Raw genomic sequence first — 22,352 nt, 5'->3', positions numbered from 1 at the left:
TGTGACTCATCATGGACATCGCACAGTGTTTTCTTGTCTTGTGTTCTTCCTCTTCATTAAATCTTTACTCATAGTTAAAGGTGTATGCTTTGTTATATTAATATTTGAAACTTTTGATATATTTGAACCTCAGTGTAAACAGTGCCCATTCAAATGCACATTTCATTTGACAGGTTCTATATGTTTGGTTAACCATTGCCAACATGGCAGTCCTGACCCCACCAGACATTTGGAGAGGCCTATGCTAGCTAGGCTAACACAAAATGTTTGTGAGCATTGTCGATTCCACCACCTTGAGACTGCAACACAGAGTTAACCTCTTTCAAGTTACAAACAACACAGAGACATAGAACATTGATACAGAACTAAACATTTATTAAATACAGGTAAATGCATCATGTAACTTATACAGATCATACATACCTCCATAAACCATATGTATGGGGTGACTGAGGTAATTTGCTGCTACCAATGTATTTTGTAGAGGGTTTTAACTTTTGATAAGATTATTGCTTGAGAGTAATTGTGTTCAGAAATGTATATGGGATTGTACATTGTATGTGCACCTGTGATATGTTGATGTGTGTCTAAAAGTGTACCTGTGCTGAGGTGGAACTTCATGCCACCCTGGGCTGTAAAAGGGCATAGTCCTGGGAGTGGGGGCTGGGTTGAGGCCTGCATTTAAACAGTCTGTACTCAGACCTGAAGGAGAGAGGTTGGGGGCACTATGCTGGATGCTCTGTCCCAACTGTAGTTTGTTGTTGGGAGCCAACTTAAAGCTGTCTGATTACATCAAGCGACCAAGTCTGTTTAGACATTTTTTGTTTATTTTGTATTTAAAGTATTTATTTTGTTGTAAGCCTTAAAAGCCGTTTTCACCTTTTTGGAAGTCCTTCAAAATAAATTGGTGAAGACTAAACACTCTGGTTTGTCATTCCTGTTGCCTTGCCCTCATCAAAGCTACCCGCACCGCCACTGTCCATGGTGCTGAATTAGCAGGTGTGCATGTGTTTGTGCGTCATGGCCATAATATGAAAATAGGAATATTTGGGACAGATTGTCAGGTCACCACCTAAAATTGGTCTTGTTGTAGGTTTAATGAAATGTGTTGATTTAACATGCAATAGCCTAGCCTCCGAAAGGCTAAATAACAACACAAGAAAGACGACTGTTTCAAAATCAAATTTATTTCACAGCAGTGGTGAAGGCATTATCAAACTGTGGAACAGAGGTCTAAGCATAATAATAGAATTTATGAACAAATTAGTACAAATCAACAAAATAACCACATCAGGGTGATTAAGTATTAAAAAAAAGTCTTAAAAAATCACACAACTTTTCCCGCCCGCATTGTCCTTGTGCAGTCCTAGACCATTTCGGGTCAATTAGGTTTCTTCATCGTTTCATTGTCATAAATGGTCATAAACGGTATGAATATTGGCTGGGGCGCAGGGTATTTTGGGCTTATATCAAGGATATGTGTGTATTTAGAAATGTGTGTGTGTGTGTGTGTGTGTGTGTGTGTGTGTGTGTGTGTGTGTGTGTGTGTGTGTGTTAGCGTGTGTGTGTGTGTGTGTGTGTGTGTGTGTGTGTGTGTGTGTGTGTGTGTGTGTGTGAGCATGTGTGTGTGCGTGTGTGTGTGCGTGTGTGTGTGTGTGTGTGTGTGTGTGTGTGTGTGTGTGTGTGTGTGTGTGTGTGTGTGTGTGTCTGTGCATGCGTGTACATGTGTATTATATTGTGGAGGACAACAGATAGCAAGGTAGCTGTCATCAGACATGAGGGCTAAGTGGCAAAACTCAGCACATGCATAAGAGTAAACAAACAGAAACATCATGAAGCAGAAACTGTGAGTGTCAGAGATTATCTGAAGGAGAAGGAATGGAAACAACACACTTATTCCGAGTGGAATAAGCTCCCTGTGTCTCTGAAACTTATTGAAGAGGAGGGAGGTTTTAGACGGGCCACAAAGAAGTGGCTAGCAAATGGTCTGTCAGAGTAGGGATCTGGCGCAACCTGTATTGTGTCGAGTTATGCTGTATGTTTTTTTTTTGTTTTGTTTTATTGCATATTATGTAAATGAATTATTGTATTGGAATGTTGTGAAGTGAATTAATTACTTTTTGTATTGAAATGCTGTCTTTATGTCATTTGTACGCGTAAAATTGTTAATAGTGTATTGTAGCTTGTTGGACCTGCCAGTCTTGGCATCACCCCCCTATCCCCCTTCCCCAAGCCCCGCACCCCTAGAGGATCACAATGGAAATAAGCCTTTGGCTTTATTGTGTACTTAATCCTCGGCATGTGTTAATGTATGTAAACTGTCTTCATTTGAAGCTTTTTTATGTGGATTTTACATTGTGTTAAATAAACTACTACTACTACTACTAACACTGAACCATACAGTTCATTTACAAACAACAGGCTGCACAGTAACAGATACATAGGTCCATGTAAAAATCTGACTTTGGGTATATTTTGATTAGAATGATTACTATAAAATAATATGAACATGGTTATTAATAGTTTGACATCTCATTGTAAACATGGGAGATGGTAAGATATTATACAAGAAGTGAAATAAATAAATAAAAAACTGTAATTTCCTAATTACCTTGAAAGGAACTTTTAAGTTTCTATTAAACTGTCGAAGGAGAAGCCTGGCCGGGAGAACCACAATGCCTCAACTCTCCATGCATGATGTTCCAGTCCCTGCGGAGTAGTTCCACAGCAGTGGATTGGGGCTTCTTGGACCCGTCCACTAGCAACATTGTAGAGGAAGATTAAGTGGTCAGATCCATGAGTGGCTGCTGTTGGGATACAAGCCGAGGTGTAATTAGCCTCGGCTGGGTCACCTGGGCGAGTGTGTTTGATGTTGTGAGACCCGAAACACCCAACGACCCCAGGTTACATCACTGATGATGTATCCCAGTTGCATTTAGAAGATGTAGTGTGTAATATGTCGGGTTAGGGCATATTGCACAGTAAAGCCTGGCCTCCCCCTTGCCAGGTGCATCTATCAGATGTATGTGTCAAGTTAACTGGAAATAAGCATGGATTAATTATAGGGAAAATACAGAAAGAAGAAAAACATGAAATTATGTTGTATTTATTTACACTGGCTACACTCACCCTAGAAAATGAGAAAAGAGAAATTAAAAAAAAGTTAGCCAACATATTCATATTTTGTTTAAATTCTGTGAATTTACTGAACTTTTATTTCACCAGACCACAACCCAAATAAAGAAAATGATAGTGGGCCACACACACTTTTCAAGACTACAAAATACTATTTGTATTTACAAATTTGGTTTCCAGTATAGTCTTCCAGACTTATCACACTTACACAGGAACCCTGGAACGAGCCAGTATGTAACAATAGACCAGACTTTTACATATGACTCGTATTTTGGACAGCCCCATTCCATACATGATAGGATTTAAAAGCATTAAAACATTAATCCATGTCTGAGCATACACAAATAAACCATATTTCAACACATGGGGCCAATTCCTCATGTCAATTCTTTTGAAACCTATCAAAAAGCAGCAAGCAAAGGAATAGCAGAGAAGGGAAACCAGCTGAGGAGCGCAGGTACTAAGAGCTTTCTGCCTGGTCTCTTTTGAACCAGCAAAACAAATGTAAAGAATCTTCATGTAAGAAAAAAGGACGGGAATTAGAGGGACTAAGATGGTTAGACAAAGGTTAAAGAGACCAAAAATGTTATTGACTCTGGTGTCAGAGCGTGAGCATGCCAGCTTGACGATGAGATAGTTGGCACACTTCCAATCATTTATGAAGTTTCCACACAGTGTCAAACGCTGACTCAAGGATAGATTGATCAGGGTTAGGAGAGAAGCGTACAACCATGTCACAACAATAAATACAGCCACCTTGTTAGATGTCATGTGTGTATTATATTGTAGAGAATGACAGATAGCAAGGTATCGGTCATAAGACATGAAGGCTAAAGTGAGAAATTGCGTATTTGAATATGAGTATAGACAGAACATCTGCAAAAAACACCATGGGACAGAAACTGTGTGAGTGTCAGAGATCAGCTGAACCAGAAGGAATGGAAAAATTGCTGCAGAACGATACAGTTCATTTACAAACAGGCTGCACAGAAACAGATACATAGGTTCATGTAAGCTTCTATTCGTCCAAATAACCGCAAGGATTGCTGTGTTGGAAAAAACAACTGCAATGTACAACAATGCTATTATTATAAAATACAAGTATTTCAAATGTCCAAAATGTGCATAACCCCCAAGAATGAAAGATACAGTAACATTGTCCATTATCTTTGGAGTAGTTCACAAACCAATAATTAGTGTGAACATAATTAAATCATTTGGCTTAATGCTTTAGAGATGATCATCAAGTGTAAAGGAGATTAACAAACGTGAGACCCAAAATGACAATTCACTCCCCTACCCACACAGAAGATCCAGGGTCCGATGCCCCCCCCCCCCCCCCCAAAAGAAAGAGTATACATGACACAAGTTTACATGTTTCACACAATCTAACGTTCTAATCTGCTGTCATGTACACAGCTGTACTCCTCCCTCCCTACCTGTAGAGAGCAGCGATGTCCGCTGCTTTATACCTTTTCAGGCCAGTCCCACAGGTACCTGTGCATCACTAGCCTGGTAAACCAGCCCATCACGTGAACTCACATTTCATTTGGTTCTCCATGACGGTCTGGCCCCGACGCCATGGGGGGATTTTAGCAGGGGCGGGAGCATGGGCGGGCGTAGTTGCCTTGACAGACAACTCCTTCAGCCAATCAGCGTTGGATCCAATCAAACCCAAATCCACTTGGGAGAATGGCAAAAACATATTTTCCGCCGAGAAACTCTGCGGTTGCGCCGATACTCCTGTACTTGTTTAATTGTTGTTATTGAGTCTATTTCTGCAATAACTGCACTTTATGGCTGTTTAAACTAGACAAACGCTGACATGACTCCTTGAGACGATAAGGCAAGGAGGCGGCCTTTACTGTTTTGTTAGTGCAGTGCTAGTGGCGTTCCTGATTGGCCAACTTGCGCTGTCAATCACAGCGGAGTCGCTGATTGGCTCTTCCGCTCTGCTGCTTCTGCTAAACCCCCCCCACTGGTTTCGGGGCCAGACCGTCACAGAGAACCAAATGAAATGTGAGTTCACGTGACGGGCTGGTTTACCAGGCTAGTGCATCACATTCATCCAGCCTAAACAACTCTGCTTCAAACGTCTTTATCTGTCCATCACATATTCATCTGGGGGTCTGGGGGCAGTGTTGTTGCAAGGTGAGGAGGGCAATAGGAGGCCAGTGCTGTACATCAGCCGTAAACTCTTTCCAACGGAGACTCGATATTCCACTATTGAAAAAGAGAGTCTGGCCATCAAATGGGCTGTAGATACACTCAGATACTATCTCCTTGGGCAAGAATTCCTCTTAGAAACTGATCATCGTGCCCTTCAGTGGATTCACAACATGAAAGACTCAAATGACAGAATGGCAAACTGGTATCTGTCCTTGCAGCCCTACAGGCTCAAAGTGAAGTACCGCCCTGGAAAGGACAGTGGCTCACTTCCTGTCCAGGAAGGATAGATGAAGGACAGATCTTGAGGGGTGGGGGTGTGTGACGATGTGACTCATCATGGACATCGCACAGTGTTTTCTTGTCTTGTGTTCTTCCTCTTCATTAAATCTTTACTCATAGTTAAAGGTGTATGCTTTGTTATATTAATATTTGAAACTTTTGATGTATTTGAACCTCAGTGTAAACAGTGCCCATTCAAATGCACATTTCATTTGACAGGTTCTATATGTTTGGTTAACCATTGCCAACATGGCAGTCCTGACCCCACCAGACATTTGGAGAGGCCTATGCTAGCTAGGCTAACACAAAATGTTTGTGAGCATTGTCGATTCCACCACCTTGAGACTGCAACACAGAGTTAACCTCTTTCAAGTTACAAACAACACAGATACATAGAACATTGATACAGAACTAAACATTTATTAAATACAGGTAAATGCATCATGTAACTTATACAGATCATACATACCTCCATAAACCATATGTATGGGGTGACTGAGGTAATTTGCTGCTACCAATGTATTTTGTAGAGGGTTTTAACTTTTGATAAGATTATTGCTTGAGAGTAATTGTGTTCAGAAATGTATATGGGATTGTACATTGTATGTGCACCTGTGATATGTTGATGTGTGTCTAAAAGTGTACCTGTGCTGAGGTGGAACTTCATGCCACCCTGGGCTGTAAAAGGGCATAGTCCTGGGAGTGGGGGCTGGGTTGAGGCCTGCATTTAAACAGTCTATACTCAGACCTGAAGGAGAGAGGTTGGGGGCACTATGCTGGATGCTCTGTCCCAACTGTAGTTTGTTGTTGGGAGCCAACTTAAAGCTGTCTGATTACATCAAGCTTGACCAAGTCTGTTTAGACATTTTTTGTTTATTTTGTATTTAAAGTATTTATTTTGTTGTAAGCCTTAAAAGCCGTTTTCACCTTTTTGGAAGTCCTTCAAAATAAATTGGTGACGACTGAACACTCTGGTTTGTCATTGTTCCTGTTGCCTTGCCCTCATCAAAGCTACCCGCATCGCCACTGTCCATGGTGCTGAATTAGCAGGTGTGCATGTGTTTGTGCGTCATGGCCATAATATGAAAATAGGAATATTTGGGACAGATTGTCAGGTCACCACCTAAAATTGGTCTTGTTGTAGGTTTAATGAAATGTGTTGATTTAACATGCAATAGCCTAGCCTCTGAAAGGCTAAATAACAACACAAGAAAGACGACTGTTTCAAAATCAAATTTATTTCACAGCAGTGGTGAAGGCATTATCAAACTGTGGAACAGAGGTCTAAGCAAAATAATAGAATTTATGAACAAATGACTACAAATCAACAAAATAACCACATCAGGGTGATTAAGTATTAAAAAAAAGTCTTAAAAAATCACACAACTTTTCTCGCCCGCATTGTCCTTGTGCAGTCCTAGATCATTTCGGGTCAATTAGGTTTCTTCATCGTTTCATTGTCATAAATGGTCATAAACGGTATGAATATTGGCTGGGGCGCAGGGTATTTTGGGCCTATATCAAGGATATGTGTGTATTTAGAAATGTACGTGTGTGTGTGTGTGTGTGTGTGTGTGTGTGTGTGTGTGTGTGTGTGTGTGTGTGTGTGTGTGTGTGTGTGTGTGTGTGTGTGTGTCTGTGTGTGTGTGTGTGTGTGTGTGTGTGTGTGTGTGTGTGTGTGTGTGTGTGTGTGTGTGTGTGTGTGTGTGTGTGTGTGTGCATGCGCCCGCATGTGCATGCGTGTACATGTGTATTATATTGTGGAGGACAACAGATAAGAAGGTAGCTGTCATCAGACATGAGGGCTAAGTGGCAAAACTCAGCACATGCATAAGAGTAAACAAACAGAAACATCATGAAGCAGAAACTGTGAGTGTCAGAGATTATCTGAAGGAGAAGGAATGGAAACAACACTGAACCATACAGTTCATTTACAAACAACAGGCTGCACAGTAACAGATACATACCGGTAGGTCCATGTAAAAATCTGACTTTGGGTATATTTTGATTAGAATGATTACTATAAAATAATATGAACATGGTTATTAATAGTTTGACATCTCATTGTAAACATGGGAGATGGTAAGATATTATACAAGAAGTGGAATAAATAAATAAAAATCTGTAATTTCCTAATTACCTTGAAAGGAACTTTTAAGTTTCTATTAAACTGTCGAAGGAGAAGCCCGGCCGGGAGAACCACAATGCCTCAACTCTCCATGCACTGATGTTCCAGTCCCTGCGGAGTAGTTCCACAGCAGTGGATTGGGGTTTCTTGGACCCGTCCGCTGGCAACATTGCAGAGGAAGATTAAGTGGTCAGATCAGTGAGTGGCTGCTGCTGGGATACAAGCCGAGGTGTAATTAGCCTCGGCTGGGTCACCTGGGCGAGTGTGTATGATGTTGTGAGACCCCAAACACCCAACGACCCCAGGTTACATCACTGATGATGTATCCCAGTTGCATTTAGAAGATGTAGTGTGTAATATGTCGGGTTAGGGCATATTGCACAGTAAAGCCTGGCCTCCCCCTTGCCAGGTGCATCTATCAGATGTATGTGTCAAGTTAACTGGAAAGAAGCATGGATTAATTATAGGGAAAATACAGAAAGAAGAAAAACATGAAATTATGTTGTATTTATTTACACTGGCTACACTCACCCTAGAAAATGAGAGAGAGAAAAAAAAAAGAAGCCAACATATTCATATTTTGTTTAAATTCTGTGAATTTACTGAACTTTTATTTCACCAGACCACAACCCAAATAAAGAAAATGATACTGGGCCACACACACTTTTCAAGACTACAAAATAGTATTTGTATTTACAAATTTGGTTTCCAGTAGTCTTCCAGACTTATCACACTTACACAGGAACCCTGGAACGAGCCAGTATGTAACAATAGACCAGACTTTTACATATGACTCGTATTTTGGACAGCCCCATTCCATACATGATAGGATTTAAAAGCATTAAAACATTAATCCATGTCTGAGCATACACAAATAAACCAAATTTCAACACATGGGGCCAACTCCTCATGTCAATTCTTTTGAAACCTATCAAAAAGCAGCAAGCAAAGGAATAGCAGAGAAGGGAAACCAGCTGAGGAGCGCAGGTACTAAGAGCTTTCTGCCTGGTCTCTTTTGAACCAGCAAAACAAATGTGAAGAATCTTCATGTAAGAAAAAAGGACGGGAATTAGAGGGACTAAGATGGTTAGACAAAGGTTAAAGAGACCAAAAATGTTATTGACTCTGGTGTCAGAGCGTGAGCATGCCAGCTTGACGATGAGATAGTTGGCACACTTCCAATCATTTATGAAGTTTCCACACAGTGTCAAACGCCGACTCAAGGATAGATTGATCAGGGTTAGGAGAGAAGCGTACAACCATGTCACAACAATAAATACAGCCACCTTGTTAGATGTCATGTGTGTATTATATTGTAGAGGATGACAGATAGCAAGGTATCGGTCATAAGACATGAAGGCTAAAGTGAGAAATTGCGTATTTGAATATGAGTATAGACAGAACATCTGCAAAAAACACCATGGGACAGAAACTGTGTGAGTGTCAGAGATCAGCTGAACCAGAAGGAATGGAAAAATCGCTGCAGAACGATACAGTTCATTTACAAACAGGCTGCACAGAAACAGATACATAGGTTCATGTAAGCTTCTATTCGTCCAAATAACCGCAAGGATTGCTGTGTTGGAAAAAACAACTGCAATGTACAACAATGCTATTATTATAAAATACAAGTATTTCAAATGTCCAAAATGTGCATAACCCCCAAGAATGAAAGATACAGTAACATTGTCCATTATCTTTTGAGTAGTTCACAAACCAAGAATTAGTGTGAACATAATTAAATCATTTGGCTTAATGCTTTAGAGATGATCATCAAGTGTAAAGGAGATTAACAAACGTGAGACCCAAAATGACAATTCACTCCCCTACCCACACAGAAGATCCAGGATCCGATGCCCCCCCCCCCCCCCCCCCAAAAGAAAGAGTATACATGACACAAGTTTACATGTTTCACACAATCTAACGTTCTAATCTGCTGTCATGTACACAGCTGTACTCCTCCCTCCCTACCTGTAGAGAGCAGCGATGTCCGCTGCTTTATACCTTTTCAGGCCAGTCCCACAGCTACCTGTGCATCACTAGCCTGGTAAACCAGCCCGTCACGTGAACTCACATTTCATTTGGTTCTCCATGACGGTCTGGCCCCGACGCCATGGGGGGATTTTAGCAGGGGCGGGAGCATGGGCGGGCGTAGTTGCCTTGACAGACAACTCCTTCAGCCAATCAGCGTTGGATCCAATCAAACCCAAATCCACTTGGGAGAATGGCAAAAACATATTTTCCGCCGAGAAACTCTGCGGTTGCGCCGATACTCCTGTACTTGTTTAATTGTTGTTATTGAGTCTATTTCTGCAATAACTGCACTTTATGGCTGTTTAAACTAGACAAACGCTGACATGACTCCTTGAGACGATAAGGCAAGGAGGCGGCCTTTACTGTTTTGTTAGTGCAGTGCTAGTGGCGTTCCTGATTGGCCAACTTGCGCTGTCAATCACAGCGGAGTCGCTGATTGGCTCTTCCGCTCTGCTGCTTCTGCTAACCTCCCCACTGGTTTCGGGGCCAGACCGTCACAGAGAACCAAATGAAATGTGAGTTCACGTGACGGGCTGGTTTACCAGGCTAGTGCATCACATTCATCCAGCCTAAACAACTCTGCTTCAAACGTCTTTATCTGTCCATCACATATTCATCTGGGGGTCTGGGGGCAGTGTTGTTGCAAGGTGAGGAGGGCAATAGGAGGCCATGCTGTACATCAGCCGTAAACTCTTTCCAAGGGAGACTCGATATTCCACTATTGAAAAAGAGAGTCTGGCCATCAAATGGGCTGTAGATACACTCAGATACTATCTCCTTGGGCAAGAATTCCTCTTAGAAACTGATCATCGTGCCCTTCAGTGGATTCACAACATGAAAGACTCAAATGACAGAATGGCAAGCTGGTATCTGTCCTTGCAGCCCTACAGGCTCAAAGTGAAGTACCGCCCTGGAAAGGACAGTGGCTCACTTCCTGTCCAGGAAGGATAGATGAAGGACAGATCTTGACGGGTGGGGGTGTGTGACGATGTGACTCATCATGGACATCGCACAGTGTTTTCTTGTCTTGTGTTCTTCCTCTTCATTAAATCTTTACTCATAGTTAAAGGTGTATGCTTTGTTATATTAATATTTGAAACTTTTGTTATATTTGAACCTCAGTGTAAACAGTGCCCATTCAAATGCACATTTCATTTGACAGGTTCTATATGTTTGGTTAACCATTGCCAACATGGCAGTCCTGACCCCACCAGACATTTGGAGAGGCCTATGCTAGCTAGGCTAACACAAAATGTTTGTGAGCATTGTCGATTCCACCACCTTGAGACTGCAACACAGAGTTAACCTCTTTCAAGTTACAAACAACACAGAGACATAGAACATTGATACAGAACTAAACATTTATTAAATACAGGTAAATGCATCACATAACTTATACAGATCATACATACCTCCATAAACCATATGTATGGGGTGACTGAGGTAATTTGCTGCTACCAATGTATTTTGTAGAGGGTTTTAACTTTTGATAAGATTATTGCTTGAGAGTAATTGTGTTCAGAAATGTATATGGGATTGTACATTGTATGTGCACCTGTGATATGTTGATGTGTGTCTAAAAGTGTACCTGTGCTGAGGTGGAACTTCATGCCACCCTGGGCTGTAAAAGGGCATAGTCCTGGGAGTGGGGGCTGGGTTGAGGCCTGCATTTAAACAGTCTGTACTCAGACCTGAAGGAGAGAGGTTGGGGGCACTATGCTGGATGCTCTGTCCCAACTGTAGTTTGTTGTTGGGAGCCAACTTAAAGCTGTCTGATTACATCAAGCTTGACCAAGTCTGTTTAGACATTTTTTGTTTATTTTGTATTTAAAGTATTTATTTTGTTGTAAGCCTTAAAAGCCGTTTTCACCTTTTTGGAAGTCCTTCAAAATAAATTGGTGACGACTGAACACTCTGGTTTGTCATTGTTCCTGTTGCCTTGCCCTCATCAAAGCTACCCGCACCGCCACTGTCCATGGTGCTGAATTAGCAGGTGTGCATGTGTTTGTGCGTCATGGCCATAATATGAAAATAGGAATATTTGGGACAGATTGTCAGGTCACCACCTAAAATTGGTCTTGTTGTAGGTTTAATGAAATGTGTTGATTTAACATGCAATAGCCTAGCCTCTGAAAGGCTAAATAACAACACAAGAAAGACGACTGTTTCAAAATCAAATTTATTTCACAGCAGTGGTGAAGGCATTATCAAACTGTGGAACAGAGGTCTAAGCAAAATAATAGAATTTATGAACAAATGACTACAAATCAACAAAATAACCACATCAGGGTGATTAAGTATTAAAAAAAAGTCTTAAAAAATCACACAACCTTTCTCGCCCGCATTGTCCTTGTGCAGTCCTAGACCATTTCGGGTCAATTAGGTTTCTTCATCGTTTCATTGTCATAAATGGTCATAAACGGTATGAATATTGGGTGGGGCGCAGGGTATTTTGGGCCTATATCAAGGATATGTGTTTATTTAGAAATGTGTGTGTGTGTGTGTGTGTGTGTGTGTGTGTGTGTGTGTGTGTGTGTGTGTGTGTGTGTGTGTGTGTGTGTGTGTGTGTGTGTGTGTGTGTGTGTGTGTGTGTGTGTGTGTGTGCATGCGCCCGCATGTGCATGCGTGTACATGTGTATTATATTGTGGAGGACAACAGATAAGAAGGTAGCTGTCATCAGACATGAGGGCTAAGTGGCAAAACTCAGCACATGCATAAAAGTAAACAAACAGAAACATCATGAAGCAGAAACTGTGAGTGTCAGAGATTATCTGAAGGAGAAGGAATGGAAACAACACTGAACCATACAGTTCATTTACAAACAACAGGCTGCACAGTAACATATACATAGGTCCATGTAAAAATCTGACTTTGGGTATATTTTGATTAGAATGATTACTATAAAATAATATGAACATGGTTATTAATAGTTTGACATCTCATTGTAAACATGGGAGATGGTAAGATATTATACAAGAAGTGGAATAAATAAATAAAAATCTGTAATTTCCTAATTACCTTGAAAGGAACTTTTAAGTTTCTATTAAACTGTCGAAGGAGAAGCCCAGCCGGGAGAACCACAATGCCTCAACTCTCCATGCACTGATGTTCCAGTCCCTGCGGAGTAGTTCCACAGCAGTGGATTGGGGTTTCTTGGACCCGTCCGCTGGCAACATTGCAGAGGAAGATTAAGTGGTCAGATCAGTGAGTGGCTGCTGCTGGGATACAAGCCGAGGTGTAATTAGCCTCGGCTGGGTCACCTGGGCGAGTGTGTATGATGTTGTGAGACCCGAAACACCCAACGGCCCCAGGTTACATCACTGATGATGTATCCCAGTTGCATTTAGAAGATGTAGTGTGTAATATGTCGGGTTAGGGCATATTGCACAGTAAAGCCTGGCCTCCCCCTTGCCAGGTGCATCTATCAGATGTATGTGTCAAGTTAACTGGAAAGAAGCATGGATTAATTATAGGGAAAATACAGAAAGAAGAAAAACATGAAATTATGTTGTATTTATTTACACTGGCTACACTCACCCTAGAAAATGAGAGAGAAAAAAAAAAAGAAGCCAACATATTCATATTTTGTTTAAATTCTCTGAATTTACTGAACTTTTATTTCACCAGACCACAACCCAAATAAAGAAAATGATACTGGGCCACACACACTTTTCAAGACTACAAAATAGTATTTGTATTTACAAATTTGGTTTCCAGTAGTCTTCCAGACTTATCACACTTACACAGGAACCCTGGAACGAGCCAGTATGTAACAATAGACCAGACTTTTACATATGACTCGTATTTTGGACAGCCCCATTCCATACATGATAGGATTTAAAAGCATTAAAACATTAATCCATGTCTGAGCATACACAAATAAACCAAATTTCAACACATGGGGCCAACTCCTCATGTCAATTCTTTTGAAACCTATCAAAAAGCAGCAAGCAAAGGAATAGCAGAGAAGGGAAACCAGCTGAGGAGCGCAGGTACTAAGAGCTTTCTGCCTGGTCTCTTTTGAACCAGCAAAACAAATGTGAAGAATCTTCATGTAAGAAAAAAGGACGGGAATTAGAGGGACTAAGATGGTTAGACAAAGGTTAAAGAGACCAAAAATGTTATTGACTCTGGTGTCAGAGCGTGAGCATGCCAGCTTGACGATGAGATAGTTGGCACACTTCCAATCATTTATGAAGTTTCCACACAGTGTCAAACGCCGACTCAAGGATAGATTGATCAGGGTTAGGAGAGAAGCGTACAACCATGTCACAACAATAAATACAGCCACCTTGTTAGATGTCATGTGTGTATTATATTGTAGAGGATGACAGATAGCAAGGTATCGGTCATAAGACATGAAGGCTAAAGTGAGAAATTGCGTATTTGAATATGAGTATAGACAGAACATCTGCAAAAAACACCATGGGACAGAAACTGTGTGAGTGTCAGAGATCAGCTGAACCAGAAGGAATGGAAAAATCGCTGCAGAACGATACAGTTCATTTACAAACAGGCTGCACAGAAACAGATACATAGGTTCATGTAAGCTTCTATTCGTCCAAATAACTGCAAGGATTGCTGTGTTGGAAAAAACAACTGCAATGTACAACAATGCTATTATTATAAAATACAAGTATTTCAAATGTCCAAAATGTGCATAACCCCCAAGAATGAAAGATACAGTAACATTGTCCATTATCTTTGGAGTAGTTCACAAACCAATAATTAGTGTGAACATAATTAAATCATTTGGCTTAATGCTTTAGAGATGATCATCAAGTGTAAAGGAGATTAACAAACGTGAGACCCAAAATGACAATTCACTCCCCTACCCACACAGAAGATCCAGGGTCCGATGCCCCCCCCCCCCCCCCAAAAGAAAGAGTATACATGACACAAGTTTACATGTTTCACACAATCTAACGTTCTAATCTGCTGTCATGTACACAGCTGTACTCCTCCCTCCCTACCTGTAGAGAGCAGCGATGTCCGCTGCTTTATACCTTTTCAGGCCAGTCCCACAGGTACCTGTGCATCACTAGCCTGGTAAACCAGCCCATCACGTGAACTCACATTTCATTTGGTTCTGCGTGACGGTCTGGCCCCCGACGCCATGGGGGGGCTGGTGGACTAGCCTGGTGCTAGTGCATCACATATTCATCCAGCCTAAACAACTCTGACTCAGGCACTTTTGGATTCTTTCTTACTGCTAACTTTTCACTGTCTGAACTCTGAAGTTTACATTGGAGCAAAATAACTGAAAAATGGGTTTGGGGAGCAAACATAATTATTTTATTCAGTCATAGTATGTTCTGTTCAATTCAATTCAAAATACTTTATTAGTCCCTCGAGGAGCAATTTGAGGCAGGTATCTTTTTCAGCACACATCTCCTCCCACATGCTCACACGGAGAGACGCCATTCCATCGTTAAGCTGGGTGAGGAATCCATCGCGTGTGTTCAACTTTCCGATATCTTTTGTAGATTTTTCGCCATCCGGGTTCGAACACGGTATTTTTAACATGGGAGGGAATGGATGGGAGGGTGTGACCGACAGACATGTGGTGACAGAGAGGCTGGGCACACACACATACACACAGTGCCGCAGGCATTCAACATGAGGTCCATGGTCCTTCTAAAGGCCGTCAGGATTGAACCTACGGTTCACGACCCTCTGACAGGCTGCGGGGCTCAACCTGATGGCCCCTTTGGCCCCTGAGGCCCCTTTGCCCCAGAGGACCTGTTCCCTCACTTATTCACGGCCTCCGGATCCAGCCAGCTCCCTAGAAACTCTCAGTTTAGTGGTGTCACGTCCTCTGTCACTGAGAGTGTCGGTAGGGTAAGCCCTTTCATGAGGGTATAAGTCAGCTTTCTGGGTGACGCCGGGATTGCACTGGTTGCATTTGCGTTGCGTTGCGGCTGTTCTCCGGTTTTGCTCCGTGCTCTGTGCTCCGCCAACACTAACCGGCTGCGTGCAGAGCACATCACTGCTCCGCTCCGCCAGACAGCTGGAGTGACGAGACCGACAAGTTCTCGCGGTGAAATTGTGCGAGACAATTTGTATGTGGGATAAATACAACGACAAACAGGAAGAAGATCATTGTTCCCAACTGGAGAAGCAGAGGAGGGGTGGACTTGCTTGGTGTTGTCCTTGTAAAAAGGATGGGTCGTGTCATAAATTATTTTGTGGTTTTCCACTTCAATGACGAACTTTTCCTCATACATGTTTGTCCTCTGGCTTGATATTGAATGCTGTAAACACCTCTGCCCTGTTGACTCCATGCCTGGCTCCGCCCAACTTGCTGCAGCTTTGCTCCGTCATCCGTGAAAAAATAAAACCCTTGCGTATTTTTTTCGGAGAGCTCCGGATCGTCGGAGCTGGGACGGAGTAGACACGCAACGCAGCGGAGTAGGTGGGAGTTGACACAATGATTAGAGTGGAAACGTATCGGCTCCGATGTGCAGACGGACTGAACACGGACCTAGTGGAATGTAGGCGTCACCTGGGGACCATATGTGGAAGAAGCTGACTTCATCCCAAAAGCCTTGCCTAAGGGTTTCTGATGATCGGTGTCCTCTACTGCCCTTTGGGCCTCTCGTTCAGCTTTCGATCTGAGCAACTCCTGGTTCTCAGCTGTTACTCTTGCCAACTCTGTCTCTGTGTGCGTATCTATGATATATTACATATTGCATACTGCCCATTGCTGATGACCAGCTACGTTCTCAATCTCATAATCATAATAAAACGTTCTCAATCTCATAATCATTTATATAGGCACATTGTAAAGCGTTTTTATCCAAAGCGCTTTACAATGTGCCTACATTCACCCAATACACACATGCATACATACGCATACAGACACATACTGTACATACGCATACACACACAGACACCCACACACACACACACACACACACACACACACAGACACACACCCACACACACACCCACACCCACACACACACCCACACACACACACACACACACACACACACACACACACACACAGACACACACACACACACACACACACAGTGCTGCAGGTATTCAACATGAGGTCTGTGACCCTCTGAGGGGCCGCGGGCCTCAGCCTCAGGGCCCCTTTGGCCCCTGAGGGTCCCAAAAGGCCCCTGACGTTGCATCTGACACTTTTTTCTGACAATAAATAAAAATGCTTAAATAAATTAAAATAATACAAAGAATCAATAAGAGTACCGTTAAAGTAGCGGATCGATAAGCAGGACCGATATGATAAGTAGTAGTATTGTTAATTCCTTAATGATCCCTAGTACACAGTAGACCATGAATGATGTCAGGTTGTTGAAATGTTGTTGTCATTAGACCTGCTGTCCTCCCTACAGTAATGCTCACCTCTGCATGATATCCTTGGTGTATACCTTGGTGCCTTGAGTATGGCCAAGCTTGATACAGCCAATTATGTCCTAATGGTCACTTGGCCTCAGGAGAGGTTTAGGAAAACAAATGTTTGATTCTTTTGATTAGAATCTGGAGGTTTAGTTCCAGTCCACTGATGTGATGCTGAAAAACACTTTAATGAGAACCCCAGGGACGTGGTGCTGTATGTTTTATTTTTTAATCTTACATTAATGTAGAATAATCACAATTTAAGTGGCAACAGGTCATTATCTTCATCCCTAGAGAGCAATTAACCAGGCTGCACCATGCTGGAAGGTCCAACCTTGGTAACCAACCGAAAACAAAGATGCCTTTCGGTTTAAAGTGAAGAAGAATAAACAACAAATTTTGAACCATCATGCAAGTGAAACCAACAGTGAGTGTAAAGCCTAACCCAATTACCACGGTGCCGCATCTATGTGCCGGCAGCCCGCAATGCCGATAGCCCGCAAGCAGAACCAGCTGAGCGAGGCAGCGTGCAGCGTGTCAGTGGACCACCTAGAGCTAACCAGGCCCTCCCAGCCCCCACTCCTAAACCTAACCTCTCCCAGATCCTAACCCCAACTGAACTCTAACCTCTCCCACCCCCCACGCCTAAACCTAACCTCTCCCAGACCCTAACCCTAAGCTCTCCCACCCCACCCCACCCCCCACGCCTAAACCTAACGTCTCCCAGACCCTAACCCTAACCTCTCCCACCCCCCACGCCTAAACCTAACCTCCCCCAGCCCCCATGCCTAAACCTAACCTCCCCCAGACCCTAACCCTAAACCTAACCTCTCCCACCCCCCACGCCTAAACCTAACCTCTCCCAGACCCTAACCCTAAACCTAACCTCTCCCACCCCCCATGCCTAAACCTAATGTCGGATGCTTGACGAGTTGGGAGTGAGAAATGTGTTGGGCTGTCAGCATTGTGGGGTGTTCGGCATAGCGGGTGGCCACACACACGTTTGGAAGGTAATAACGACAATTTCTACTACAGTACTCCTGGTACATTTCTCATGGAAAGTACAAAGAGTTTCACAATTGAATAATAATAACACACACACACACACACACACACACACACACAAACACACACACACACACACACACACACACACACACACACACACACAGTACGGTTTCCATACCAAATTTCAAGCTGAGAGAGAGGTTGTCATATTTGTATTACCTGATCAGCCTGTGACGTCAGTCAAGCCCTAGCGTGACGTCAGGCATGACATCAGTTGTCCTCAGTTCATGACGTCAGGCATGACGTCAGTCCTCCCTAGTATATACCTGTATAGCAAAGGTTCTACGTCAACCCCCACTCTGGCGGATCATCGCATCGCGGCTGTTCATTACCCCTGAAACCATCCTCTGAAGCCATCATTTCACACTATACTGTATCTGCAGACCGGATCAGCATTCCAAGTCGTCATTACCCATGGATCACCCCTGTGGATCATTCGGCGCTCCCCGCTCCACTCCCGGCATGTCAGATTCCGAGCAAGAGCAGTCCATGGACAGCGACAAGACCCTCAACAACGATACCCTTTTCCGGACCGGTGACGGCGCGTATCCGCCTTCCGAGTCATCTGAAGACACCGACGAAGTGGCCGTGCCACAGGCCGGTGAGCCCAACGAAGCCACGATTAGGAGGCCCGGCGCGTGCTCCCGTAGCAGGGGGCGCGCCACTGTGATGGCCCGTGGGAGAAGAACAGAAGAGGAGGGGCCGCGCACTCGTGGACGCCCAGGGACGCGTGCAAGCGAGCCGGAGGGAGAGGCCGCTCGGCGCGGACACGCGAGAGGCTGTGGACGCGCGAGAGGCCATGGACGGAGACATGAAGAGGAAGCCCCCCCTAGAATCGGCAGGCAACGAGGAAGAACGGCGGGCGCTGCGAGATGCCACGCCCACAATCTCCCTGGTGACCTCCAGGCCGCCGCCCCGGAAGCGGAAACGGCCCACTTCGCCGCAGGCACTGCACCGCCGAGCTGACAGGGGTCATCAAGAGCTATTCTGCTGTCCCTGCTAGATGCTAGCAGACCTGTGGAGGTCCGTCTGACAGCTATGGAAACCCCCCCTCCCCATCACCCCACGGCTCAGCAGACCCCCCCACCCGGTCCCCCCTATGCCGCAGGCGGACGCGTTCCCCACCACCCAACCCGCCCAGATGAATTCCCTGGTGTCTGCCACGCCCGCAGTCCCATTCGGTACGCCGTTTCCCCATGTGCCAACGTGTCCCCCAGGCTGAGGTCCCAGATTTTGCAGGGCAAAGACATTAATTTAGTTAGCATCCTCCTGCCATCCCCTCAGTGCAAAAGAAAAGTTACGGGTCTACTTAAAATCATCCGACCCCCGCCTGCCCAAAGACCTTTCTATAAGTGAGTTCCTGAACACGTTCAGCGTTTATCGCGACGTGATATGCTCTGTGTATCCAGAGCGCTACGCCAAGCTAGACAAGTACCTGGCGCTAATAGGGGACCTCCACACCAGACATGGCAAAATGTTTTATCTGTACCATAAAGCATTCTCCGCCAAAGCCACCCTGATGATCGCCCAGGCTAATTCGCGGCTAGACTGGTCCATCCTGGACATGCAAATTTACACATCGCTAGTAAGCGGGCAGCCCGGCAAACGCCTGCGACTTGTGCGGCGAACCGGGGCACTCGGCACCTTTCTGCCCAAGGGAGGCCTTCCAGCCGCCCAGCGCCACCCCCACTCCTCGCCAGGCGCCTAACCCCGGTGAGTTCCCCCAGTTGGGCAACCAGGGTCGCGAGGTGCGTACCCATATCCCCAACTCCCTTTGCAGATATTTCAATGAAAACGTGTGCACATATCCCAAATGTAATTTCCTGCACGCATGTAGCACCTGCGGGGACGCCCACCCCCGCTCCGTCTGCCCACAAAGGACCCACCCCCCTCCAAACAAGAAATATTGATTTTACATTGCTTTGAAAACACCACATGTACTGTAGGTGTCCCTTGTGTTCTGATTAAATAAAACGTAGCTGATTGACAATTTATTTGGTCATGTGATCTGATCATCCTATCATTAAACGGCCACTAATAACAATAGTAATAATATAATTAAGAAGAAGAGGAAGAAGAAGAAGGAAAAAAAAAAGAAGAAGTAAATTGATAATAATTAAAATTAAAATAAAGAAATACAAAAAATTAAAAGCCGACACCTACACAATTGGCGAGCATGGCAACGGGCAGTGTCCCGATACCTCAATGTCATAAAACATCTCATTGGTGGTGCCCCCCCCCCACCCCACCCCAAAAGTTCTTTCACCATGTTGCCTTGCTCTGTCAACGCCGTCTTCCACGCTGGCTCCTCTTGTATCGGGCTTTCTGCTGCCATTCTCGCCACGGGGGCAGCTCTCCCCTCTTCGCTGTTCATGGCCCAGCCCTCTACTGTCTCTCTTTCAAACGCCAGCTCCAGCGCTACTTCTAGTGTCTTTGGCCGTTGTAGCATTACTTGCTCCCTTAGTCCTCGCGGCGCGATAGCCTGGATGAAGTAATTTCGGGCTAGCTCGTCCAGTGCTTCTGGCGGCAACCGGCTGTATACGCGCCGGCTGAGGATCTCAATGTCTGTAGCCAGCGCCCACAGCGACTCCCCTGGTCGTCTACGTCTGTTACACAGTTCCGCGACCATGATGCCTTCTTCTTTGCACTGTCCGAAACGCCTCCTCAGGGCCGCCATCACAACGTCTAAGTCTTTTGTATCTGCCATGGCCGCCACACATGTTATAGCTTCACCCTCGAGTGACATCACCAGGTGACTGGCTCTCTCCTCCCTCGACCAGCCATTCATGTCCGCTGCTACGTTAAACATTGTGCAATATGGCTCCCACTCGCCTTTACCGTTGAATTATGGCGGGGTGATTTCCTTCCTTCCCCGGCGCCCGCCGTCCTTTGTCGCCTCGATCCGTGTCCCGTCTTTGTCCCTGGCTCGCAGGCTAGCTCCGCTGGGCTGTGGCACAGCCTCCATGGCTACAGCGGCAATGTCAACAAGCTCGGTCTTCACTCTCACCGGCCCCGGTTTTTCCGCTCCTTCTCCCGCCTCGCTAGCTTGCCTGCTAGCTCCCTTGAGCCGCGGGATAGCTTCCGTGGCTACGGTGATAGCGCCGTCTAGCTCGGATTTTATCCTCACCAACCCCAGGCTTTCTGCTGCTTTCCCCGCTTGGATCTCTGTGGTAGCGGCCGCGTCTACCCAGTCATCTTCCTCTTCGGATGCCTGGTAGTCTGCCCCGACTCTTGCTTTTCCCGCCTCTCGTTTGAGTCTTTTCCGCTCTTTCTTCAGGAACTTGTTAACCATCTTGCCGATTCTGGAGGCAATATTCACCGTTTAAACTTCTGACGCCAGTGTAACGTTCCTGGTAACTCACGAGGCAGAGGCTTCTTGCTGGTACAGGGTTCTTTATTATCAGTTAGTTATATTACAACTCTCAGCGGTTGTCACGCTCATAGCTAGCAGCATTCCCTCTAGGCAGTATCTGGAGACTGACCGCGCATGCTCAGTCTCCCCCGGAAGTATCCCCAACAGCATAGTGTTCCCCAATAACACTCCCACACATCAGTTCCTATCTGTAGTCGAGACACTACCATTGCTCACCACTGTATGTGTAACACTGATTCGCTACAATATATTAATACAGGTTACATTAAACTGAGACCACTGATGCTTTTAAAGCATATATATATTTATTTTTTTCCAACTTCAAATAAAAGTTGAAGTTGGTGGATCTTAACACGTTCACTGCCAATGACGTGTTGATACGTCAAAAAAAATCCAACGGTTGACTGCCAATGACAAAAAAAAAAAAAAAATTGACGGTGGGACGTTGATCTAACCCTTTTACATCTCTTATATAAATATTGAAGCCACCGAACGTGTACAACCCATTCCACCGACCCACTAAGTGGCGACAGTGCTCTCCAGACTAGAAAAAGCCGAGCCAAAACTGCAGGGGAACGCGCGATGAAACCATTCTCATACTGTAAAATGGATTGGCGAAAACGCTTTCGCTTTCGCGCTGATTGCTGGCGGTGGGGGATTGCAAATTTGCATAATAGATTATGGGTGCAACACACTTTGAAACACGCAGCATAAATAAGACCAGAATCGCAAAAGAAACCCCGTTTCTTGGGGTTTCTCAACCGAAACCCCAAGAAACGAGCGAGCCCATCCTCGCC

At 44.5% G+C, this 22,352-nt stretch overlaps 3 protein-coding genes across 3 annotated transcripts; all 3 read right to left on the bottom strand.

The window, feature by feature from the left end:
* Window positions 1-3,339: 3,339 nt before the first annotated feature.
* LOC310795015 (olfactory receptor 10H2-like) lies at window positions 3,340-4,299 on the bottom strand (the record flags this gene model as incomplete). The annotated part of the gene is made up of 1 exon (XM_083657037.1): window positions 3,340-4,299. The coding sequence occupies one exon, from the start codon at window positions 4,297-4,299 to the stop codon at window positions 3,340-3,342; it is 960 nt and encodes a 319-aa protein (XP_083513163.1).
* A 4,146-nt stretch (window positions 4,300-8,445) lies between these two features.
* Window positions 8,446-9,405, bottom strand: LOC310795014 (olfactory receptor 10H2-like; the record flags this gene model as incomplete). Its single annotated transcript, XM_083657036.1, has 1 exon — window positions 8,446-9,405. One exon carries the CDS (start codon window positions 9,403-9,405, stop codon window positions 8,446-8,448), a length of 960 nt encoding a protein of 319 aa, XP_083513162.1.
* A 4,080-nt stretch (window positions 9,406-13,485) lies between these two features.
* Window positions 13,486-14,445, bottom strand: LOC310795013 (olfactory receptor 10H2-like; the record flags this gene model as incomplete). The annotated part of the gene is made up of 1 exon (XM_083657035.1): window positions 13,486-14,445. The coding sequence occupies one exon, from the start codon at window positions 14,443-14,445 to the stop codon at window positions 13,486-13,488; it is 960 nt and encodes a 319-aa protein (XP_083513161.1).
* Window positions 14,446-22,352: the final 7,907 nt, after the last annotated feature.

This window comes from Poromitra crassiceps, assembly GCF_964638095.1.
Source record: "Poromitra crassiceps genome assembly, chromosome: 20".
NCBI lineage: Eukaryota > Metazoa > Chordata > Actinopteri > Beryciformes > Melamphaidae > Poromitra > Poromitra crassiceps.
The sequence above is the reverse complement of the archived record's forward strand: the minus strand, read 5'-3'. Positions and strand labels throughout refer to the sequence as shown.